The following is a 22,161-nucleotide window of genomic DNA, read 5'->3' as shown; positions in this document are numbered from 1 at the left end:
CACACACGCACGTCTCCATGTGTGTAACACTTCTTCTCAGTTTGTGGCTTTTGCCTTTTTTGTTTTCTTAATAGTGTCCTTTGAAAAGCAGAAGTTTAAAATTTGAAAGAACACAATTTATCCTTTTTTTCTGCTGTGGTTATATGTTAGGATATCTTTGCTAACCCCAGGTTGCAAAGGCCAGAAATTACTGTATGCATCCTTATGGTAACATAGAGTTATTATTGTACCTTTATATAATGTTAAATTTTACAACAGCATAGTTACATCTATACCCTTATCTTCACACTATTGCCATATATTTAGAAACATGTTATAAACTGTACAATACAATGGTATTATGTTTTAAATAGTTAGTTGCTTTTAAAATAACCTTACAAAGATTTAGGAACTCAAAAGCCAAGTCCATCACTGATAAGTTCATTTCATATGACACACAACTTCCTAAAAAATTAAGGTGAAAAAATATAGCTTTATATGTTAATCTACATATTTATCATTAGTGGTGCTCTTTCTCTCCTTCTATAGATTTGCCATGTGTATAGGTTTACAAATAAACTGCAGATGTCTGAAAGAATAATTCCATCTAAGGCTACTAAAGTTAGTTATCTATTTGATAATCAAATTTTGGGTGAAAAATAACAGTTTCATAGCAGATTAATCATATAACCTTAAAAAGATTTAGGAAGTTATTTGCCATAAGAAATGAACCTCTTCTCAGTAATAAAGTTGGCCTTTGAGTTCTGGAAAAGCTTCTGGTGTTTTCTGCTGTGCTTTGCTGATGGAACTGCTTGTGAATCTGAGTTACGTAGCTTTGTGAACAGAAGAGGTTTCAGAACATTAATGTAAAGTGCCTCTTGGTTTTGTTTCCGCAGCTCTTCTTGGATCCCTCGTGGAAACTACATAGAATCTAATCGTGATGACTGCACGGTGTCTTTGATCTATGCTGTGCACCTTAAGAAGTCAGGTTATGTCTTCTTTGAGTACCAGTATGTCGACAACAACATCTTCTTTGAGTTCTTTGTAAGACCTTTTACATTCTGGAATTTACTATTTAAGGGACATTCATGTAAATTTCCCTTAGTCAGTTGTTGCCATTCTACTTTATTCTCCCTCAGTTTTTTTTTTTTTGTGTGTGTGTGTGTGTGTGTGTTAACTGAACCTTTTGATGTTAAAAGAAAACTTTAATTTTTTTCTATAATATTTTGTTTCCTGGTTAATATTATTTCTTTACCTCCGAGATCTCACCTTGCAGCATAACACTGGGCTTATTTAACTGTTAGTTATGCTCATTATATAACCATTTGGTTTTGAGTTTTTGTGTGACAAATATTTCTTCCAAGATTCATGTTTACTTTACCTTTTTGTAGTTACAGATAGTATTCTGTCAAAACTGTGTTTTTTAAACCAATTTTAGTTTTCACTTAAAAGTTTTTTATCTTTGCAATTTCAAATATTGTTTGCTAACAAGAATTATTTAAGTGCATTTACGAGAAATTTTTTTTAAAATTAGAAGTGGCTGCATGTTTCTGATTCTGTGAATTTTGTACAGTCTAAAAACGTCAATGAATGGGATATTGATGCCTTTGAAAAAAATTAAATAACATTACAGAAGATAAGATAATCACCTAACAAAATAAGCTGTCACCACTAAAGTTACTTAACTACTATTAATAAACAGTATCTAATCTAGCAAATATTTATCATGACACAAATGCTTGAGCAAATGTTCTCAGATTGACTTCTCACGCCAAACCAAGTGTGTGTTGTGCTTATAAATGGGAGACCATCTTGAAAAATGTTTCTGCAGTCCAGATTTCAGAAACAAATGTACTGAACATTCTAAAACAAATTTGTGTTGTGGGAAATGGGAATTTCTAAATCAGAAGTTTGGTAGCAAGAGAGATTTTTCATGAAAATATGAGCTTTATATTTGAAGTCAAGAGATTCTGGCTGTAGTCCCAACTCTGCAATTGTTAACACTGTGTTATTGAGCAATTAAGTAAACCTTCCGGCACTTAGCATTCACTTCTATAAAGTAGATTATGTGACAATATCTTTCAAGGACTCTCCTAGTACTAATATCTTTTGATGAGTTTAAGATGTTAAGCAACATTCAAACAGATTTATGTTTAAGCTGCATTTTGTTTGCAAAATCCTTCTGGAAGTGAACAATTCTGTTTCGTTGGACATTTTTGGCAACATTGCTAAAACTGAAATAAAGTTAAGAAGCAAAGCAGTTATCTACTTATTAGAATAAGTGTTTAGATTTGTTTTGCCCAATAAGTTCTTTGAGATATGTCAGTAAAGTTTCATTACTTCCTTTCAGCGATGCCTTTGTTCTGGTTATAATCTGAAAAGGGATGGCAAAATCATGTTCCTTCCTCTATTGATGTTGCAGCTTTAGAGGTTGCAATTTACTGATTCAGAAGGTCAAAACTTCATGGTCATCATACTAATGGTTAATGGAAAGGAAGTGTTTGCAGATTGAAATATGCTGTTCTCTGAGAGTTGTACATATGGGCATTACATAATTAACAACAACAAAGTATTTAATTTTGGAATTATATGAAACTTTCATTCAGCCCTTCTGTTTTTGTTTTTGTTTTTTGTTTTTTTTAAATAATGATGAAACTGAAGCCTAGAGAGACTAAGTGATTAGACTTAGGTTTTACAGGTCTCCAGAATGCCAGTAGAATGTCAGGATAACATATGACATCTGCTTTCAGTGATAAAAAAAAGCTTTCAGCTTATCTACACATTGACCATTAAAGGTATATTCAGGGTCCATATCTGCTTTTAATTAGGTTAACACTTGCATTAGAATGGTCATTATGCTTATAATATGAATATGACACTTAAATTCAATTAAAGTAAGTACTCTCAGTAGCTGATATTCTCTGGCATTTGGATGGCAATAGGGTCTATTTTTTAGTTAGTAAGTCTTTAGGGAATAGCTCTTAAGGAGAACATTTTAATGTTTGTAGATTGGTTGGGAAGATGAATGAAGAAGCAAAATGATTTAGAGGTGAAAGAGCGAGCCATTTCTTTTGGTGGGAATATAGGTGATGAGATCTTATTTTAACTCTAATCTGTTGCTGTTTTGCAATATTGGAAAGGTGGCCTAACTTTTTGATGTCTCTGTATTCATTGTAGACCTGGAAAAGTAGTGTCCCAACTCCTTGACATTTTGGAAGAATTGCCTGGAAAGCACAAGGTGTTTGGTATTAAAGATATCTGTAGTCATTTGAATTGGCATGGCAAATGATTAACGTTTATCCCCAAATAAAAATTTGGAACTTTGACTTTGGTCATAGCCAAATTTTTATTTGGGGGTAAATGTTAATCATTTGCCATGCCAATTCAAATGTCTACAGATATCTTTAACGCCAAACACCTTGTGCTTTTGCATTTGGATTAGGTCCTAGGGAATGGAAAACAAAGTATACTTTATTTATTTTTAATTTAAAATTTTACTGCTGCAAATATTATAAAGAACAGCTTTGTTGATTTTTATGCTATTGGGCCTACATGGTGAATGCAAGCTATGAAAAAGTTTGGGTAAGTTGGGTAGTTGTTTTGTACTTTGTCTCCTTTCTGTGCGTTGTCAGCGTTAGTCACTGTGTTAGTGTGCATTGTGAATCTTCTCCCACATTCCTCTCTCTAATGAGCTAGGCTTTTTGTTACAATAATGAAGGTAGTTTACTTAGAACCACTCAGTCATATGCAGTTGTCACTTAGGCTCCAGAGGTCTTGGTATGTTTACTTACTGAGAATTACTCATGGCCATTGTTTAGAATGTATTGAACGAGGTTCTTGCAGTCTGTGCTGGGTACAAAATTTAATTAAAGCCGTTATTCAAGACACTTTACTAGGGCCCTTGTGTTTAATCCACAGATTCAAAATGATCAGTGCCAGGAGATGGACACCACCACTGACAAGTGGGTAAAACTTACAGACAATGGAGAATGGGGCTCTCATTCTGTAAGTCTCTTTGTATTTCCTTCTTCTTTCCCAACTTTTCCTTCTTCTTTTTTTTTTTTCCAACCTTTTCTTCTTCTTTCCCAACTTCCCCTTCCTTTCATAACTTTAAAAAAAAGTGTATTTTAAGAAAAAAAATCAAAATTAACTATTAATTTAGATGATTTCTGGTTAGGGAAAAAATTACCCCTAGTTTCATGGACTCAGCTTCCAATTTTCAGGGTCTTTTTCCTACCTTTTTCTTTCTTCTTAGTTTCCTTTTCCTTCCCCTTCCCATCATAGTCTAATTTTCCTCCCTTTCAAAGGGGCATCCATGAGAAAGAAGGCTGTTCAAAACTAATATACAAAACATTTGAGTTTCTAAGTTTGTAAATGTGCCTGTCATATGTGATCAAATTAGTGGCTCTTGTCATCAGAAGGATCTGTGAATTCCTTTTATCTTTTGCTGCACTGTGCCCAACAAGTGATATTCAAGCTTGTTTTGTTGGGCACTATGCTGTCTCCATTTGTTGAACAACTCTGTTTATCACAAAATTTATCTATGTTTGGAGCCTCAACCTGCCTCCTCCCTATTTGCCACACATTGGTTGAAATTCTACCTTCTCTGGTTACATGAAGTAAAGTAACTGCCTGCTTCCTTACAGGACAGCTCCTTAAATGCTTGAAGGCAATTATCAGGTAACGATTCAGTGAATCTGTTATTATTTGAGGCACTGTCTCTTTGGAGTGAGACATAGATTTAATATCTAACTCTGGTTTATAGTTGTGTTTCTTTAGGCAATTTGCTTAATCTCTTTGTGTCTGATGTTTTCATTTGCAAAATAGGAATAATCTTTGCATGATTAAATCAGAAGATATGTGGGAAGGGCCTAATATGGTGCCTACAATGTAGATCGAGCTCTATTTCAATAAGTGACCATCAATCCTTGTCTTTGTGGTTGTAGCAGGTACCTCATCCTTGGGTGATTAATATAATGTACCCTTTCAGAATATTTTTAAAAATCTGTATATCTGATAATAATATTAATAATATTTAAGATCCATATACCTTAACACCCAGTTAGCTGGGCTTTGAAGGTACAAGTAACCCTTAAAAACAAATATGCTTTCTTCACTTAAAAAGATTTAATACAAGGGAAAGTGCTTAATGCACTACTTTTACTTAATTTATTACTTCACTGAAATAGTTGGGTGGATTGTAATATTATACAGCTTGAATTTGTCCAGCCAGAGACTGCATAGAAGAATAAGGGGGGTAAATAAGAAAGCAAGGAACTCTTAAAATTAGTTCACTTACCTGTATAAACATGAAATTTATAAGAAAATTAATTTGATTTTACAATTAGCAAATATTCCAGTAGCAAAGGAAACCAATACTACATATAGTAGTATTAATGTTCTAGAGAAAGAGAGTTAAATCAGATTATCACATAAGAACAGTCCTATTTTTTCTTGTTATTGTTGCTGTATTTTTATTAAATATTTTTTTAAAATAAACAAACTCATTCTGTTGCCTTTTGTTTTCAGAACTCAAAGATCTTATAAATAGTGGCAACCTGTAAATATACAAGTGGGCTGAGGGACTTTCACCCTCTAAAATGGATTCTTTTTAAATATAAACTAAGACTTCATGCAGATGGTTTGAGAATCATTTTATGTGTTTGTTTAGACTTGAAGATTTCTTCTTTTCTATTTAATATATTTTGTGGATTAGCAAACTCCATTTTTTTTTCTTTTAAGAAAGTGTAAACTTCAGCGGAGGTTAGGTCAGAATTAACAGTGGACTTAAATCTGTGGGTTTTAAATTAATGGCGTTTTATTGTATGGATTGAAAAAGTATGTAAGGGAGTAGCTTTTAGGTGTGGGAAATGGCATGGCTTATCTGACCTGAGTGCCTTTATGTTTCTCTTTATAGGTAATGCTGAAATCAGGTACAAACATACTCTACTGGAGAACTACAGGCATCCTTATGGGTTCTAAGGCGGTCAAGCCTGTGCTGGTAAAAAATATCACAATTGAAGGTATTTCATGGCAGTCTGGTTTAGTAGTCACTAGTGACTACTAAATATTAATGTTTCGGTTTGGCTGGTTCAAAGGTTTATAGAACAGAAATTAATATGTTAGGAAATCATATAGGTCTGGAGACCCTGGTTTTACTCCCAAGAAATCGGCAGTTGTTTTCTTTTTTTCTCGTACACTTGAACTAAATTATTTAATCATTGCAAAAAAGAGTAAACATGATGACAATTTTAGATGTCTGTAAACAAAAAACATGTCTCTGTGTTAATAAGACCCTATTATTCCTCTGGGAAATGTCTATTGTGCCAGACATTGGGCTTACTCAGGGAACTGATGACCTGGTCACTGCTATATCCATAAAAATAACAGTAAACATCTTGACCTGACTCTTCCCTAAACCTTTTGTGCTTGTCTGAATCAACTGGGCAATTTCTGGCCCAGGAGAGCAGCTGATGAACCCTGGCATGGTTCATTCTCAATTAAGGGTATTTTTAATTAAAGCAGTGATTCTCCTTTATTAAACTTTGGCTTACATTTTAATATATTCAATGTGGGCTTGTTCCTGTGAACAATGTGTTAACTCATTAGTCATAAGGACATCTGCTGGCAAAGGCTGGAATTACAAACCAGAGGAGAAGTCAAGCCATTCCTAGGTCTTACCTGTGACTTAATCAGCAGTGGGAAAAAAAAGGGAATGGGTTATCATAAGGATCAGATAATTACAGGCCTATAGAATTAGAGGGAACCTTAGGGTTTATCTCATTTTTGAGTTAGTGGAGTTGTCTTTTGACAGCTCAGTTAATACAAGTACTATACCTCTATCAAAACTTATCACTTGTTTGCTGACTTGATTGTGCAGTTCCTTGCACAGAGTAAATGCTTTCTTAGTGCTGGATGAATAAGATAAAAGATTTGGGCTGACCTTACTGTAAATATTTCTCCCTCACTTCTGGGTAAATGCAGAAGTAGGTGCTGATTTGCTTGTTGGTATTGGGTCCTCCTCCCATGCTCTGTTTTTCATTACCGCACAGGGGTGGCGTACACATCAGAATGTTTTCCTTGCAAGCCAGGCACATTCAGCAACAAACCAGGTTCGTTCAACTGCCAAGTGTGTCCCAGAAACACCTATTCTGAGAAGGGAGCCAAAGAATGTATAAGGTGTAAAGAGGACTCTCAATTTTCAGGTAGAACTAGTTTATACTCTGCTTTTTTCTTTCTAAATGTATGTTGGTCAAGTGTATATTTATAAGCCAGAAGTCACCCATAAAGTATGACAGCAGTGGTGGCTGAAACCGAAGTGCTGAAGTGAATTGATGTTGAATGGATAAAATATGACATCTTCTCCCTTTCTGCATGACTTTCCCCTATATAGGTCTATGATTTGTTTTTCTTTTCCACACCCCACAGGCAACTGCTATGGATATGTTTAGACTCATCTAAAAATGTTTATACTTTTACATGATTTGTTGGTGTAGAGACATACGTAGAAACTTTTGATTTGTTCCAAATTTCCAATGTACAGCGATGATGGAAGAAATCTAATATCTTCTGGGAAAAACTGTGATATACTACTCCGTGTGTATCATAGAAACACTTACTGCTCTAGGGAAAATAAAAATGTAGGCATTTATTTTCTTTAGACCTAGGTAGTTCTACCTAAATTGCCTTGTTAAGTTTATTTGTACTTTTTAGTTTACTTTTTCTGTTTTGCTTTTTGCCTTTTCTTAGACGCAAAATAATTGACCCATTTTTGAAACGCTTTTTTTATGTTGCAGAGGAAGGATCCAGTGAGTGTACAGAGCGCCCTCCCTGTACCACAAAAGACTATTTCCAGATCCATACCCCATGTGATGAAGAGGGAAAGGTACCAGCAGTGTTGCGTCAACTCCATCCCATATTTTTGCAACCTTCTTTCCAATTTGAGCAGACTCTAATTTGTTCATGAGAGAGATTTATGACACACGTATGTAAGTGTAAAGAGGAAATTTTAGAGTTTAGGGTTTGAAGTCTGCCTTCCTGACTTTGAATTTCAAATATACAATTAAGTCCTGGGGGTAACTTATTTGATGTCTCTAGGTCTCAATTTTTTAATTTGTATAATAGGGATGATATTGGCACCTACTTTATAAAGCTGCTATAAGAACATTCAAGATATTTAATGTAAAGTTCCTAACCCAGTGCCTGGCGCATAGTGCTCAGTAAATTACTGCTACTTTTAACAGTTATATTTTTTCCAGAAGTAATAACATGAGAGAGCACAGCCTTATTTGTGTAGTGTGACTCACAGGATGGAAAGTTCTTATAACCTCTCTTTAATTATTTGGTTACTCAGTAGATTTTGTCAGTAAAAACCATGCAGCCATGGGCTATTCGGTTATGGCAGATTACTGTGTAATTGCAATGAGAAAATGCAAAGTAAGTACCATATAAACGGCACATAGCCAGAGGAAAAATGCACACATGAGCTCTGCAGTTGACCTGCTCTCCTCTTAATTAAAGAATTAGCCTACACCAGCCTGTGTCAGTGAGGGGAATCTGAGATCAAAGTGGCTGCGACGGATCGTTGCTTCTTTATGTTTGCATCTTTGAAATAATGACATTTATTTTCTTGACTTAGTTTGGAAAGCACATATAGATGTCAGGAAATTTATTACTTTCTTCTCTTATTTTTGCATCCCTAGATTCTAATCTAGATTGTTATATTACTATTTATCTTACCTTAGGTCCTTAAGTTTTCTTTAAGGAATATTATTTGGAATGGTTAAGAGCAAGTACATTCTAGTTTAAATTAGTGGCAAATTGCAACGATAAGAAGTACAACTATTACTTTCAGTAAGAACAGTAACTCAAACTAACAGCTGTTAACTGACAAGGAGTTGTAAAGTAAGGTCCTGATAGTCCTATCATGATGCCAAGTAAGGGCTGTTTTTTTTTTAGAAAATATATGCAGAGAGGTACCATTAAGGTGAATTGAAAAGTAATTTCCATTATGTTTGTTTAGGTAAACTTTTCTTAAACTTGCCTTATTAATAAGTAAGCAAAAGTAAATTTAGTTTATTTTATATAATAATCAGTTCAATGTTACTGAGGCTTAAAGGAATGGGATCTAATGTATAATAGGATCTTGTCTAATCTACAATGAAAATATACAAAAGCTGTATATTTGGCCGGGCGCGGTGGCTCAAGCCTGTAATCCCAGCACTTTGGGAGGCCGAGACGGGCTGGATCAAGGTCAGATCGAACAATCCTGGCTAAATACAGTGAAACCCCGCCTCTACTAAAAATACTGAAAAACTAGCTGGGTTTAGGTGAAGGGCGCCTGTAGTCCAAAGCTACTCTGGAGCTCAGTGAGAAAACGGCTCTGAAACCTGAAAGCGGAGCTTGCAGTATTTCAGACCCGGGCCACGGGCACTCCAGGCCTGGGCTGCAGAGCCAGACTCCGTCTCAAAGCTAGAGATGATAGGCATTTGGCATCCAAGGAGAATGCAGTAGTACACAAAAATTTGACCTGGGCCTAATGGATGTAAGACCTTATGTTAAATGTGTAATATGCAGAATAAGGTTAATAGCGCCAGAGGACACATATGTGTATATGGGTGTACACATGGCCGCTAGTACACATATAATAATATTAAATTATATTTCTGTTGTGTCTGAGTGAAATTTGAACATGTTCTTGTTATAGAAGAAAACAATGTGCTAGCATGTTTTTTTTTAAAAGAAAAGTGATTTAAGATATTTCAAGATAAATGTTTCTAGCTTCAAAAGTAAAGCAATGGGGACTTAGTGAAATAATATATGTAATGAAGTTTAGATTGCACATGTGAATTTGAGATTTTTTGGGTAACATTTTCATTTGTTCTGGTTTCATCTTTTAAAATGGCATTTTAGCTGGTGAAGTGGCATGCACCTGTAGTCTCAGCTACTTAGGAGGTTGAGGCATGAGAATTGCTTGAGGCCAGGAATTTGAGGCTGCGGTGTGCTATGATGGCACCTGTGAATAGCCACTGTACTCCAGCCTGGGCAGTGTAACAAGACCCTGTCTCTTTAAATAAATACATAAATAGATGTTTAATTCTTGCTGAGAATAGCCTGGTGATTTGCCAGTGGTTTAATGATGTTTCTCAGGTGGTTCAATGACTATATGTTGGTTCTGTCTGTCCTGTTATGTTCTCTTTGTCTTATTTTGCCCTACTTGGAGAGAATCAAGTTGATTGACAAGGAAATCAGCTATTGAGGCATATAGATTCCAAACATTACCATCGATATGACATAGGAGTGTTACAAGTTTTCTGTATTTATTTTGAATCTTAGTTTAAAATAGATTGCTTAAATTTCTTTCTGCCCGTGGGGGAAGTTTTTCAGGAAAATTTTAATTTGTAATTGAAATTATTCTAATTAAGAGATTCTTATAAACATCGTGAAAAATATGGAATGGCTTGCTCATTCATACTTTTAGTAAATCTTTACTGAGCACTGGTTATTTATAGAATACTGGGTAAGGAGGGCAGAGCTAAGGATAGAAGAAAAACGTAAATGTCTCCATAGATGTAGAGCAGTGGCTGTTGAATATTAGTGTTCATCAATTTCACCTGGAAGGCCCTGTCCCAGATTTTCTAATTTAGTAGGTCTGGAGGAAGGCCTGAAAATTTGCATTTCCAGGACAGTGCCAGGTAATTCTGATTCTGCTGGTCCAGAATCTCAGCATTTCGAGAACCATTGGTCTAGACTCTAGAGGAAGAGATAAATAGTCAGTCATAGAAAATGAATTATTATTTCCAATTGGGATTAGTGCTACAGCAGAGAAGTTTGAATTTTATGAGGTTCTTACCCAGTCTGGGAAGGCCTCAGGGCTGTATTAAAAACTGGGCAAGGCCGTGGAAGGAGAGCATTTTTGATAGAGGAGCGGGATGGTGAAGACCTGACATGGGAAGGAACATGTTGTATTTGAAGAACTAAAAGAATGTGTGACTAGAATGTGGGGATGTGGGCGAGGGATTGCATTAGGTGCAGCTAATGACATAAGCTATTGCTAGAAAAGGCATGGTTTCACAGGGCCACATTAGGAATTTTGGCCTGTATCCTAAGAGCATTTAGCAATCCCTGCAAGTTTTTTGGTATCAGAGTGATGCAATATGATTGGATTTATACATCATATAGATCCCTTTGGCAGTGTTTTATAAACAAGATTAGAAGGGGACTAGAGAGAATGAACACTTAGAAGTCTCATAATGCCCTTCTCCAGGTGAGAGAAGAAGGAAGTGAATGATAGTAAAGGGAATAGACAGAAGAGTATGGATTAGAGAAATAGGAAGCAAAGTTCACAAAATGTGATGGTTAATAAGATGGAGGGGGAGGAAAGTATTAAAGGTGGGTTGGTAGAGGTACTATTTGGTTAGAGAGAAGGTCTAGAGGCAAGGAGGGAAAGACCGTGAGTACAGTTTTGACCATGTTGTGAGATGGGGCAAGAGGAGATGTTGGAAGGGCCATTATGTACATCAGTCTGGAGCTTAGTAGAACATCTGAGCTAGCTATGTGAATCTGGAAATTACAGCAAATAGCTGGTAATTGAAGCCTTGGGGTTGGGTAAAAGTTTTCAGGGAGATCATAGAGTGGGCTTAGAAGTCAGCCATAGCTAGGAGAGATGAACAGGGATGGTGCCTGAGGAAAATGGCTGGAGAAGTGGGAGAAACCAAGGGAGTTACTATCATAGAGTATTTGCATGATTGGAGTGGTTAAGAAGGCTGATGCTCCTGAACAATCACCCTAGATGAGGGCTGAAAAGTATCTATTGGATTTGGCAACATTGAATTAAATGGTGGCTTTAAAGAGCCATTTTAAAAAATGGAAACCAGGTTGAATTGGGTGAAGAGATATAAGGATTTAAATCCTCTAATATAGAGAGTAAGGCATTCTCTCACCAAATATCTGTGGGACTTACTATGTATCAAGTTGTGTAAGGCCCTATACAGATGCAAAGAAGTAAACAAACATGGATAATTACTTGGTGTTCTTGCCCATGGTTAGGTTATGAAAGTCTCAAGGAGACAACACATTTTTATATGACATTCCCTGTGGTGAATAAATGAAGATTCCTAAATGTGGCTTACTTGAATTAAAACTTAGTATATGCAAAATAGAGATGTAAAACATAGATAAATTAAAGAATATTCACTTCTCAGTAAACATTCACTACAAAATTAAGTAGTGAGTTGAAAGTTTTATGTATGCTTTGTTTAAAAAAATTAGTGCCTACTTCTTACATAAAATGAGGTACACTCATATAGGTGCACACAAGCACATATACAAATTCAGTGTTTGATGTCTGAACTCAAAAGAATACTGATCAGTGATTTTACCAACAAACCTAGTCCCCTAGAAGATGGGGTCTTTCCCTGTTCAGTGTCATGAAACAAATACATGGAACTGAAAGTGAATGTCAAGCAATGCAGGCTTTATTCAAGGGTCATGAACTGAGAAGTAGGAGCACGGTTCACAACTTCTCTGTTAGTGAGGGGTGAGGGAGTTAAAATGTAGGATTTCTCTAATGAAGTGATTGGACATGAAAAGCAAGGGGAGGAATATTCATGTGTTTTCCAGAAATGGGCAGTAAACTTCCTGGAACTAGAGTGCTGCCTGCCTTTTTGTCCTTTTATGGCTTCTTTTGGCCATTGTCATAGCACTGGTGGAAGTGTCACTTAGTATGGAAATAAAATTGTGAGATTATAATGAAACCTGAGATCCTTTAAGTCATTTGGTCATCTATCTTGGTTCTAACCAGTCTCAGCTGGTCTGGTTACAAAGGGAACTTTTTATCACAGGCATCCTGTTTCTTAAAGATAAACACAGGTAGGGCAGGGTGGAAATTCAGCTATGTTATGTAGGCATTACACCAGGTAACAGTGACACTGGGCAAGAGTTAATCAAGAGAAGATGTGTTGAATATTAGCAGGATATTTGACAGAGCATCTCATGATTTCCTTATGGATAAGATGAATTGTGGACTAAATGATATGGTTAAGTAGATATGTGACTGATTGAAGAATCATATATAAAATGTTTGATTTGATAAATGATTATCAGCTTAGAGTACAGTATAATACATATTGATATATTTATATATTTGCCATAGGAATATAAATATAGCAAGTCATTTATACATACTGTAACTCATACAAAGAAGAATATAAGTCAGATGAGTTTTCAACATTTTATTTAAAAATCATTAACTTCATAAAGACATTAAGAATACGTATATCAGTTTGTGAATCAATAAAGATTAGAATGATAAAATTAAGATTCAGAAAGACTCCAGTGTGCTTGAACAATGAGCTCAAATTAGTAAAATCAAAATTTATTTGTGTGAAATAAACTCTCAGATATAAAAACATTGAGAAAAGAGAAAATAATTACTTGCAAAGAAGATTTCCAGGGAAATCCAAGCTTTAAAAGACCTAGCTCACCAAATAAAAAATGCAACAGCTATTTAAAGTGGGGAAAATTCTTCCCCCCCAAGAATACAAAGAATAGTTTTCAATTAAGCTGTTCATGGTTAAAAACAGCAAGTTCCTCATTTGTTTATCATATCCACAAAGGTTGTCTCATATCCACTACAAAAGGGAGTGGGGAAAAGGTTATTTTTGTTTGGGAGTTAGTAGACAGAAAAGACTTAAGTTTCTATTTATTGTGGGTATTACACGGAGGCAGAGTAACCTGTGTGGTGTTTGTCTCCCTCAGCCACTCCCCTATTGTGGGACATGATTCACATGTTTCCTTTCAATGGGTGCTTGGGGATAATTATAAATTCTCTAGTAATGAATTTAAAAAATATGTTTCAGAAATTGGATGGAAGCCCTGACTCAAACCAATGTAAAACTGAGGAACAGAGAGGGGAGGAGGCAGGAGCCTGTTGACTCGTTTAACTGGGAAGTCAATATAGAACAAATTATTTTACGTTGTTATCTTGCTGTGTAATGCTAATATTCTTGGCTCAATTTGATTTCCTTCTCAGGCAAGCCCTTTCCGGTGTTGCAAGATGCTCACTGTCATCTCCACCCAAGCCATTATTATCCTCACAGCTCTTGATACTACAAACACTGACTGAAGCTTCAGAAAAGACTGATTGGGTTCTTGAATCATGAGCCCAAAGCCAATCAGTCGTTCTCTCCAGGAGTGTTGGATACTCTGATTGCATGTCTTAGTTCACCTGCAAATTCCTGTAGCTGGGGAGGCCAAACTCTGTAATTCCCAGTTCCTTTCAGCATCACACAGATCAGTTCCCAAAGAAAAAAAGATGGTCACAGTTACCAGAATAAAAAGACAATGATTTTGCACAGGTTCATAGAAAGCATATACTCTTAAATATCATAAATAGAAAAGCCGGGCTCGGTGGCTCACGCCTGTAATCCCAGCACTTTGGGAGGCCGAGACGGGCGGATCACAAGGTCAGGAGATCGAGATCCTGGCTAACACGGGTGAAACACCGCTCTACTAAAAGTACAAAAACTAGCCGGGCCAGGTGGCGGCGCCTGTAGTCCCATACTCGGGAGGCTGAGGCAGGAGAATGCATGAAACCCAGGAGGCGGAGCTTGTAGTGAGCCGAAGTCTCACTTTCACTGCACTCCAGCCTGGGCGACAGGAGTTTAGACCCGGCCTCAAAAAAAAAAAAAAAAAAAAAAAAAAAAAAAATCATAACAGGGAATCTGGCGAGATTGTCTTGGTATACTGAGAATTTCCATGGAAATTTGCACATACCTTCTTGATACTTACATAGTGATTATAGATTAAAAGATCACTTTATCACAAATACTTGATCGTTTCCCTTACCAGATTCTCAGCTTCCTGTATACAGGGACTGGTTCTTATTTATTTAAAAAAAAAAATCTCTAAGCCTAGTGTAGTACCTAGCACATAGAAGGTAATGAAACGTCTATTGAATTAGTGAGAATTAGTAAATGAATGAGTGATTATCACATTTTGAGTGCTGTGTTCTGTCTTTGGCATACAGTTTGAGAAAATTTTGACAAAAGGGGAAGAATCTAGAGGACAGAGGCCAGGATATTTTGTATAAAGTATGACTGAAATATTTGGAAATATTTTTTCAGGTAGAAGGAAAACAGCAAAGGATGGAAAATTGTGATCATCTTTGTGATGTTTCCTACTTGTGTTACAGAGATTTGATATCTTTCCTTTGGTCACATGGCATTTTGTGTTTCTCTTGGAGAAGATAATGATGAGACAGTAATTATTGTAACAGTAATGGTAGTGTTAATACCATGAGCAGCTATCATTTCCATATTTGTGAACGTACTCTCTTCATATGTGCATATGTGTGTATATGTATGTGTATTCAAACATTGCCTCTAATTTCTTTCAACATCTGTGTAATTTAGACATTCCTGTACCCAGTTTTCAGATAAGAAAACTGAGGCTTAATGAGGTTAACTAACTTCCCTGTGATCATAGCTGGTCATAGCTGGTCTTAGGTCTGGAATTCTAACTCAAATAGTCTGTTTCAAACTGTAGTGCTTTGTATCCCTTTCATGTTTTTTAGTTTTTACATTATAGTAGCTGTGAACCTGTCTTATCATTATTAGACTACAACCTTTTTCAGAGCAGTTTGCCTAATTCTTGAATCTCCCATAGTACTTTGTCCTATGCATAGTAGGTACTCAGTGAGAATTTCCTTAATAGGGTATTTCAAGTATTTGAAGGGAAATTTTAGAAAAGAAGAACTCAGGTGAACTTAGAGAAGGTAAATTCCAGTGGGATGTAGTGATGTGCTAACAAACAGAGCTGCCCAATACTGGAATGGCATGTTTTTTCAATTAGGGAACTTTCTGCTGATGCTCGAAGAGTGCCTGGCAGGGAGGATATTTTAAAAGGGAGCCTTCTTAGAAGGAAGCATTAGGCTATACAACTTCTTCATCTCTGGAGAGGTGAACTCCAGATCACAGAGAGTTTGCTAGTGTTCAAATGTCTGATATTTTATTTGCCTTTTAATGATCTTCAGTGTTGCAAATTATTCCAAATGCTCAATGTCTGTAACACAGTACTTCTAAATTATATAGCAGGACAAATATGTAGGGGATATTAAAAATAGGGTGTAAAGGGATTCAGTTTTTAGATCTGCCTTTCTGTGCACAGGATTTAAGCAAGTCAAATATACTTAGAGCCTATGTTTCTTAATTAGGAAGATGGGAGAACATGGAATTTCTCAGAGACTAGGGATTTCTGAATTGTTTAAAATAAAATTTTTTGAATAGTCTGTTTTTAGCACTCTTTTTTTTTAAGCAGCTTTATTGAGATATACTTCTCATACCATATCATTCATTCATTCAATGAGTATAATAATTCCGTGTTTTTAGTATAGTCACCACAATTTAATTTTAGAACATTTTCTTGCTTAAAGCCCTGAACTGCCAGTAAAATGTTAAATTTCCATGGTGTCTTCCACATAAAGGCAGAAGATGGTCAAAGCTGTTAAGTATTTAGGGGATATATTAGTCTATTCTCACACTGCTATAAAGAAGTACCTGAGCCGGGCGCAGTGGCTCACGCCTGTAATCCCAGCACTTTGGGAGGCCGAGGCGGGCGGATCACAAGGTCAGGAGATCGAGACTACGGTGAAACCCCGTCTCTACTAAAAATACAAAAAATTAGCTGGGCGCGGTGGCGGGCGCCTGTAGTCCCAGCTACTCAGGAGGCTGAGGCAGGAGAATGGCGTGAACCCGGGAGACGGAGCTTGCAGTGAGCCGAGATCGCGCCACTGCACTCCAGCCTGGGCGACAGCGTGAGACTCCGTCTCAAAAAAAAAAAAAAAAAAAAAAAAAAAGTACCTGAGACCAGATAACGTATAAATAAAAGAAGTTTAATTGGCTCATGATTCTGCAGGCTGTACAGGAAACATGGCTGAGGAGACCTCAGGAAACTTATAATCATGGTAGAAGGGGAAGCAGGCATGTCTTACATGGACAGAGCAGGAGGAAGAGAGAGAAGGGGGAGGTGCCACACACTTTTAAACCAGGTCTCATGAGAACTCACTGTTACAAGAACAGCAAGGGGGAAATCTGCCCCCATGATCTAATCACCTCCCAACAGGCCTTACCTCCAACATTGGGGATTACAGTTCAACATAAGACTTGCATGGGGACAGAAATCTAAAACATATCAGAGGGGAAGGAGGTAAACACATGGGAAAAGAGAAAAGCAGCAAAGCCTTCATAGAAAAGGAAGGTAGGTGAATGCTGGTATGTATTTGGGCAGGCTGACGACCTACTTAGCACAACTGTACATGCTGAGCATGGCTTTGAAGGAGGAGTCAGATACAGATTGGCAGCATGGTGTGGGTAATTCCAAGAGAGACAATTGATGAGTGCCCAGTGGCTTGCAACTGGAAAAGATCAAGGTTTGAGACCGGCTGGGAGATAAGAAATTGCCTGCTTGGCTGAGACCACCTGAGCCAGAACATCATGGAGCACAAGGCAGTTAGGTTAGGGTCAGTTGGTAGACTTTCTAAAAAACACATGTAATTTAGCCCTGATGAGTTCAGCCAATGTATAAAGACTTAGTACCTTTGTGAAGTGACAACTGAAGTAAGAAATCAGGCAACCTTGGACAAAGCCAGTCTCAAAATTTGCCTAAATTTTAGTCCTCCCAGTTTTGAGTTCTGTTTTTATATGAGAATCGGCTTCCAGTTGATTCTTAAACTGTGTGTGATTTTTAAAATGTATTTTTTTCATGCTATATGTGAATACAGGTACTGGGTCTCTTTTGTGATCTTAATAATAACCTGATAAATTTTGCTATATTAGGGTTTTGGTTTTATAAGACATTTCATAATTTTATCTCAACTTGCCAAAAAATGAATTGATTATTGATTTTTCACCTGCACTGGGAGCCCTCTGGTTCTAAGTATCATTAATATTATTATCTTTACCTAGTCAGCCAGACTTGAAAACATCTGTCTCCATTAGAAAGAGAGGCAGAGAATCAATCTGCCATGTGAAACAAGAGGCTTTGTAAATAAAACTTTTACTATAGAGCATTTGAAATTTGATTTATACATTTTTAAGTATCTTAAAGTGGTGTACATTTTTTAATTTTTAAGAAATTAGTTTGCACGTATTGAAAGTCATGTAGTTAGCTGACTTCTCAAAACATATTTGCATATTTTATTATTTTTACCTTTACCAAACTGACTCTTGTTGACTGGTGTTACTTTACCATTTATTAGTTGTGTTTGACTTTTGGGCAAATTAAGAGCTCTAATCTGGAGTGTTTCCTCATTTATAAACTTGAGGATAGTAATATGTACCTCTTAAAATGTTTGAGAAGATTACCTAGTACAGGGTGTCAGCACCACCCTCCATTCCCACATGGGAACCAACTACTGTCAACAGTGCAGTAGCTCACACATAACACAATCCATTTTTATTAATGTCAAAATAAATCATCAAGATAGTGAATTAAGTAGGATTTGAAATTTGTTTTATATGCTTGTTAAACCAGAATTTTAAGAAAGTAATCTCCCCAGTATGATGATGTTTCATTTGCTTAGATTCTCTGAATTTTATATTGCTTTTCTTAAGGGGAGTTGAGGGCCCCTATGGATATAGTATCTAATGTATTTTTCCAATTATTTAGGAGTCCTCAGCAGGAACAGCCATTATTTTACAGATGGTAAGAAAGGCAGGTGTGTGAAGTGGATGGCTAAAGTGTTTCATGACGCAAGTCATAAAATGAATGTGGAAAAATAGAGTTGTAAAAAGAAAAAATGTTATTTATAATTATTTTGAGACTTTTACTTTAAATCATTTTCTTAAGCATCTTTCTTCAGATAAGTTAATCTACTCTTCCATAAGAATACTTGAGAATAAAACTGGGTGCCTAAAGGAGCTACTATACGTGATTTTCTACTAACTGGAAATAGCTATGGACAATTGCCTTTTATTTTGGTTCCCCAGCTTTAATAGTAGATTTCCTATTGCAGAAGTTGTTTTAAAGGATAAAAAATACTTTTAGCAGATTATGAGTTTAAGAAAAGGAACTTTTAGTATCTTTTAAAAATGCTGTATTTAGTTATTAAATAGTTGATTTATTTATATTTTTGCATTTAGAATACCTTTTCTATTTTCCTCCACTGAGATATCAATTTTGTTTTGGAATGGCTAACCCATTTGGTATTTCTGGTTTAAAAATGAGAATAAAAATTTGGTAATATCGGCTTTTGGGGTTTGGCTGAGTTACAGCTGTTTTCTTATATTTTGCTTTGTGTGGGGGTGAATGCATGTGTGTGAGAGAATAAAAGGGCAGAGTTTAAAAGACTGCTCTCCTTGAAGGCAGAGGCTATCTTAATCATGATGTTCAGAGCACATGACTCAGGACCTAGAAGCCTCTGGGGTAAATATTTTTAGCTACAGCTCTTGTAGTCTAACATCAGGTTATTGAAAGAGACTCAGAGAAACACTAGCAATATTATGAACTGACAGGATTGAAATGTGAATCTTGATGTATTCTTTTTGAAAAATAACCCTTTCATGATTGCTATGTGCAAAGCATAATGAAATGTGCTGTTGGAGGAAAGGAAGAGGGTAGTGGAAGTCTCAAAATGAATAAAAACAAGTTACTGCATGGAAACTTAATGTCAGCTATGGAATAAAGGGAATGAATGGATAGAAGAGTAAGGGTGATAAGCAGGTTACCTATATTTTAAACAGTTATTTCATGATGAGGAATATGCTATGTATGGAGGAAGGCCACCTATAGCTTAGGGTAAAAACATTTGGAAGTAACAGTCATTTCCCCACCAAAGTTCTCTCTCTTCTCTCATTTTGTCACTGATGTTTTAGCGTCTTTCGGTTGGCCCTTCTATTCATTTGCACTTTTCCTATGCTGCCAGTTTAAGATTTTTTGTTATAAGCATGTTATATGACTTTCTTTTTTTTTTTTTTTTGTAGACACAAATAATGTACAAGTGGATAGAGCCCAAAATCTGCCGGGAGGATCTCACAGATGCTATTAGATTGCCCCCTTCTGGAGAGAAGAAGGATTGTCCACCTTGCAACCCTGGATTTTATAACAATGGATCATCTTCTTGCCATCCCTGTCCTCCCGGAACATTTTCAGATGGAACCAAAGGTAGGATGTCAATTGGTCCAATAACTGGGCCTTTAGCAAAATGATCTTGTTGAACTACTGTGACCATTTTCTGAATTCTTTTTTTTTAATGGAAAGTGGTTACAGAATTTCTTTAGTTTTAGTAGACAAAAATTACAGTCAACTGTAATATTTTAGTTGCAGATAGATGGCTTGAATATAGCCATGTTGTATGCTTACTATCCAGAGCCTTTGAGAGATAGCATAGAAAGGACTCTGAAGTCAAATTGACTTGGATTTGAATCTATATCCACCATGCTACCAACAGTGTGATTTATCCAAGTCGTTTAAACCTTTTGAAGCTCAATTTTCTTGTCTGTAGGATGGTGGATAATATCTGGCTCATCATCGAGAATGACATTTAAAAATGTCGTCTGTCGTACTTTTGCAGCAGGTATAAATGTTTGCAAAATATTTTCTTTCCCTACTCCTTTTTTTACTGATGTGATGATGCAAAGTGGCTACATTTAAAAATGGTTGGAAAAGACCCTTCTCTTTCAATTTTGCAGATGTCAATTTAAATCAGGCTTATTTATAAACCCAGCACTTTCCCAGCCCCTCAAGCCCTCAACTCCCAACCATTTCTCAACATAGTCAATATTTTGAATTTCAATTAATCAGTTCATAAATGGTATTAATATTCTGTTAAGTTGAATAACCAATAGGAAGAGTGAAATCTTTCTTTATTCATAAGGTGGAGGAACTGATTCTAAGGTCACATGCAGGAGAACTTGAACTCGTCTCATAATTAGTCTTTTTATGGAGGGTGATTAAGTGTTAACGGCTACTCCCAGACATGAAGGAAAAAATTATTTTTAAAGATTTTGTTTCTGTCCTTTTCCTTTTACATTTTAGTCAAGTATATGTATATATGTATACTATATCTAGAATTTTGTTCTTTCCAGATTTCTTTTGAAAAGTTATTACATCCTGAGGGAACTGGTAGTCCAATATCTTTTTTTCCACTTCTCTCCCTGCTAATTGTAATGTAGTAGTGTTTGGAACAGAGAAAGAGGAAGTTTTCCAGTTGCAGTTTAATTTTAATTGTTGACCCTACTCGTCTCCTGTAGATTGTAGACCATGTCCAGCAGGAACGGAGCCTGCACTTGGCTTTGAATATAAATGGTGGAATGTCCTTCCTGGCAACATGAAAACTTCCTGCTTCAATGTTGGGAATTCAAAGTGTGACGGAATGAATGGTAAGTTCAAAATCAGCCTACTTGATCTATTTCAGCAATAGAGACATCATTCATTCTTGAACTCAGCTCTCTAAAACATGCCAAGTATGGGTATGAGGAACTTTAATCTTATCATTTGGCTACTTGCCCATCTTCTGGTTGTACCATAAAAATAGTAAATGTGGTGTCACAGCCAGATGATGTTCATACAAGAACAAACTATTAATTTTGCATTTTTTGGAGGTAATATTGAAGTAGATACTGAGGATCATTTTTTATGGTATAAATGCCAGAATAGATTTACCAAGGAGGGGGATTAAATCTATGTTCTTTACCATTTTAAAGAGTAGCATGATGGGATTTCTGTCTTGATTAGTCTGGCTCAGTACTGTGCCCTGGTGAGGGGTTAACTGACTTCAAATTCCCCTTGCCTGTCAAGTCTATGATTGTATTTACAAAGTATATATGAATTCTACCTAATGACATTTTGAAAATGTGGCAGAGTTCTACAGGACAGTTGTTGAGTTGTATTTGTTCTTACCTTTTAAGTGCTTAGAGGGCTTGGAACTTACGTGTTCTGCAGTATGTGATGGTTGAATGAATGTATGTATTTTTAAACTTGATGCTAGGGATAGGTATTGTATATACCAGTCCTTTACACTAAAATGCATTTTACTTATCACCTCACTGGCATTTTTTATCTGCTTGCTTTTCTCTATATTATGTTTACTTATTGCAAACACACATGTGTGTGCTTTTTAACACATATGTTTTAAATCAATACCTATTCAAAAAAAGGCTTGAGTCATAGGAAATGAGGTGTATA

The 22,161-nt window shown here is 36.1% G+C and overlaps 1 protein-coding gene across 9 annotated transcripts in view; it reads left to right on the top strand.

Moving 5' to 3' along the window:
• The window catches only part of KIAA1324L (KIAA1324 like), a 276,854-nt gene that overhangs the window by 108,423 nt on the left and 146,270 nt on the right, over positions 1–22,161 (top strand). For 7 of the 9 annotated variants that reach the window (XM_031665967.1, XM_031665969.1, XM_031665964.1 and 4 more), the window contains 7 exons: positions 876–1,023; positions 3,898–3,984; positions 5,897–6,002; positions 7,032–7,184; positions 7,776–7,864; positions 19,959–20,139; positions 21,228–21,356. In XM_031665967.1, the coding sequence (XP_031521827.1) occupies positions 876–1,023; positions 3,898–3,984; positions 5,897–6,002; positions 7,032–7,184; positions 7,776–7,864; positions 19,959–20,139; positions 21,228–21,356 (893 nt within the window). Of the gene's footprint in view, positions 1–875; positions 1,024–3,897; positions 3,985–4,625; positions 4,660–5,896; positions 6,003–7,031; positions 7,185–7,775; positions 7,865–19,958; positions 20,140–21,227; positions 21,357–22,161 lie in introns of those variants that run through there. The other 2 variants (XM_031665970.1, XM_031665971.1) reach the window with 1 other exon arrangement.

This window comes from Papio anubis, chromosome 4 (genome assembly GCF_008728515.1).
Source record: "Papio anubis isolate 15944 chromosome 4, Panubis1.0, whole genome shotgun sequence".
In the NCBI taxonomy this organism is placed as follows: Eukaryota; Metazoa; Chordata; class Mammalia; order Primates; family Cercopithecidae; genus Papio; species Papio anubis.
This window is presented reverse-complemented; position numbering and strand designations above follow the sequence as displayed.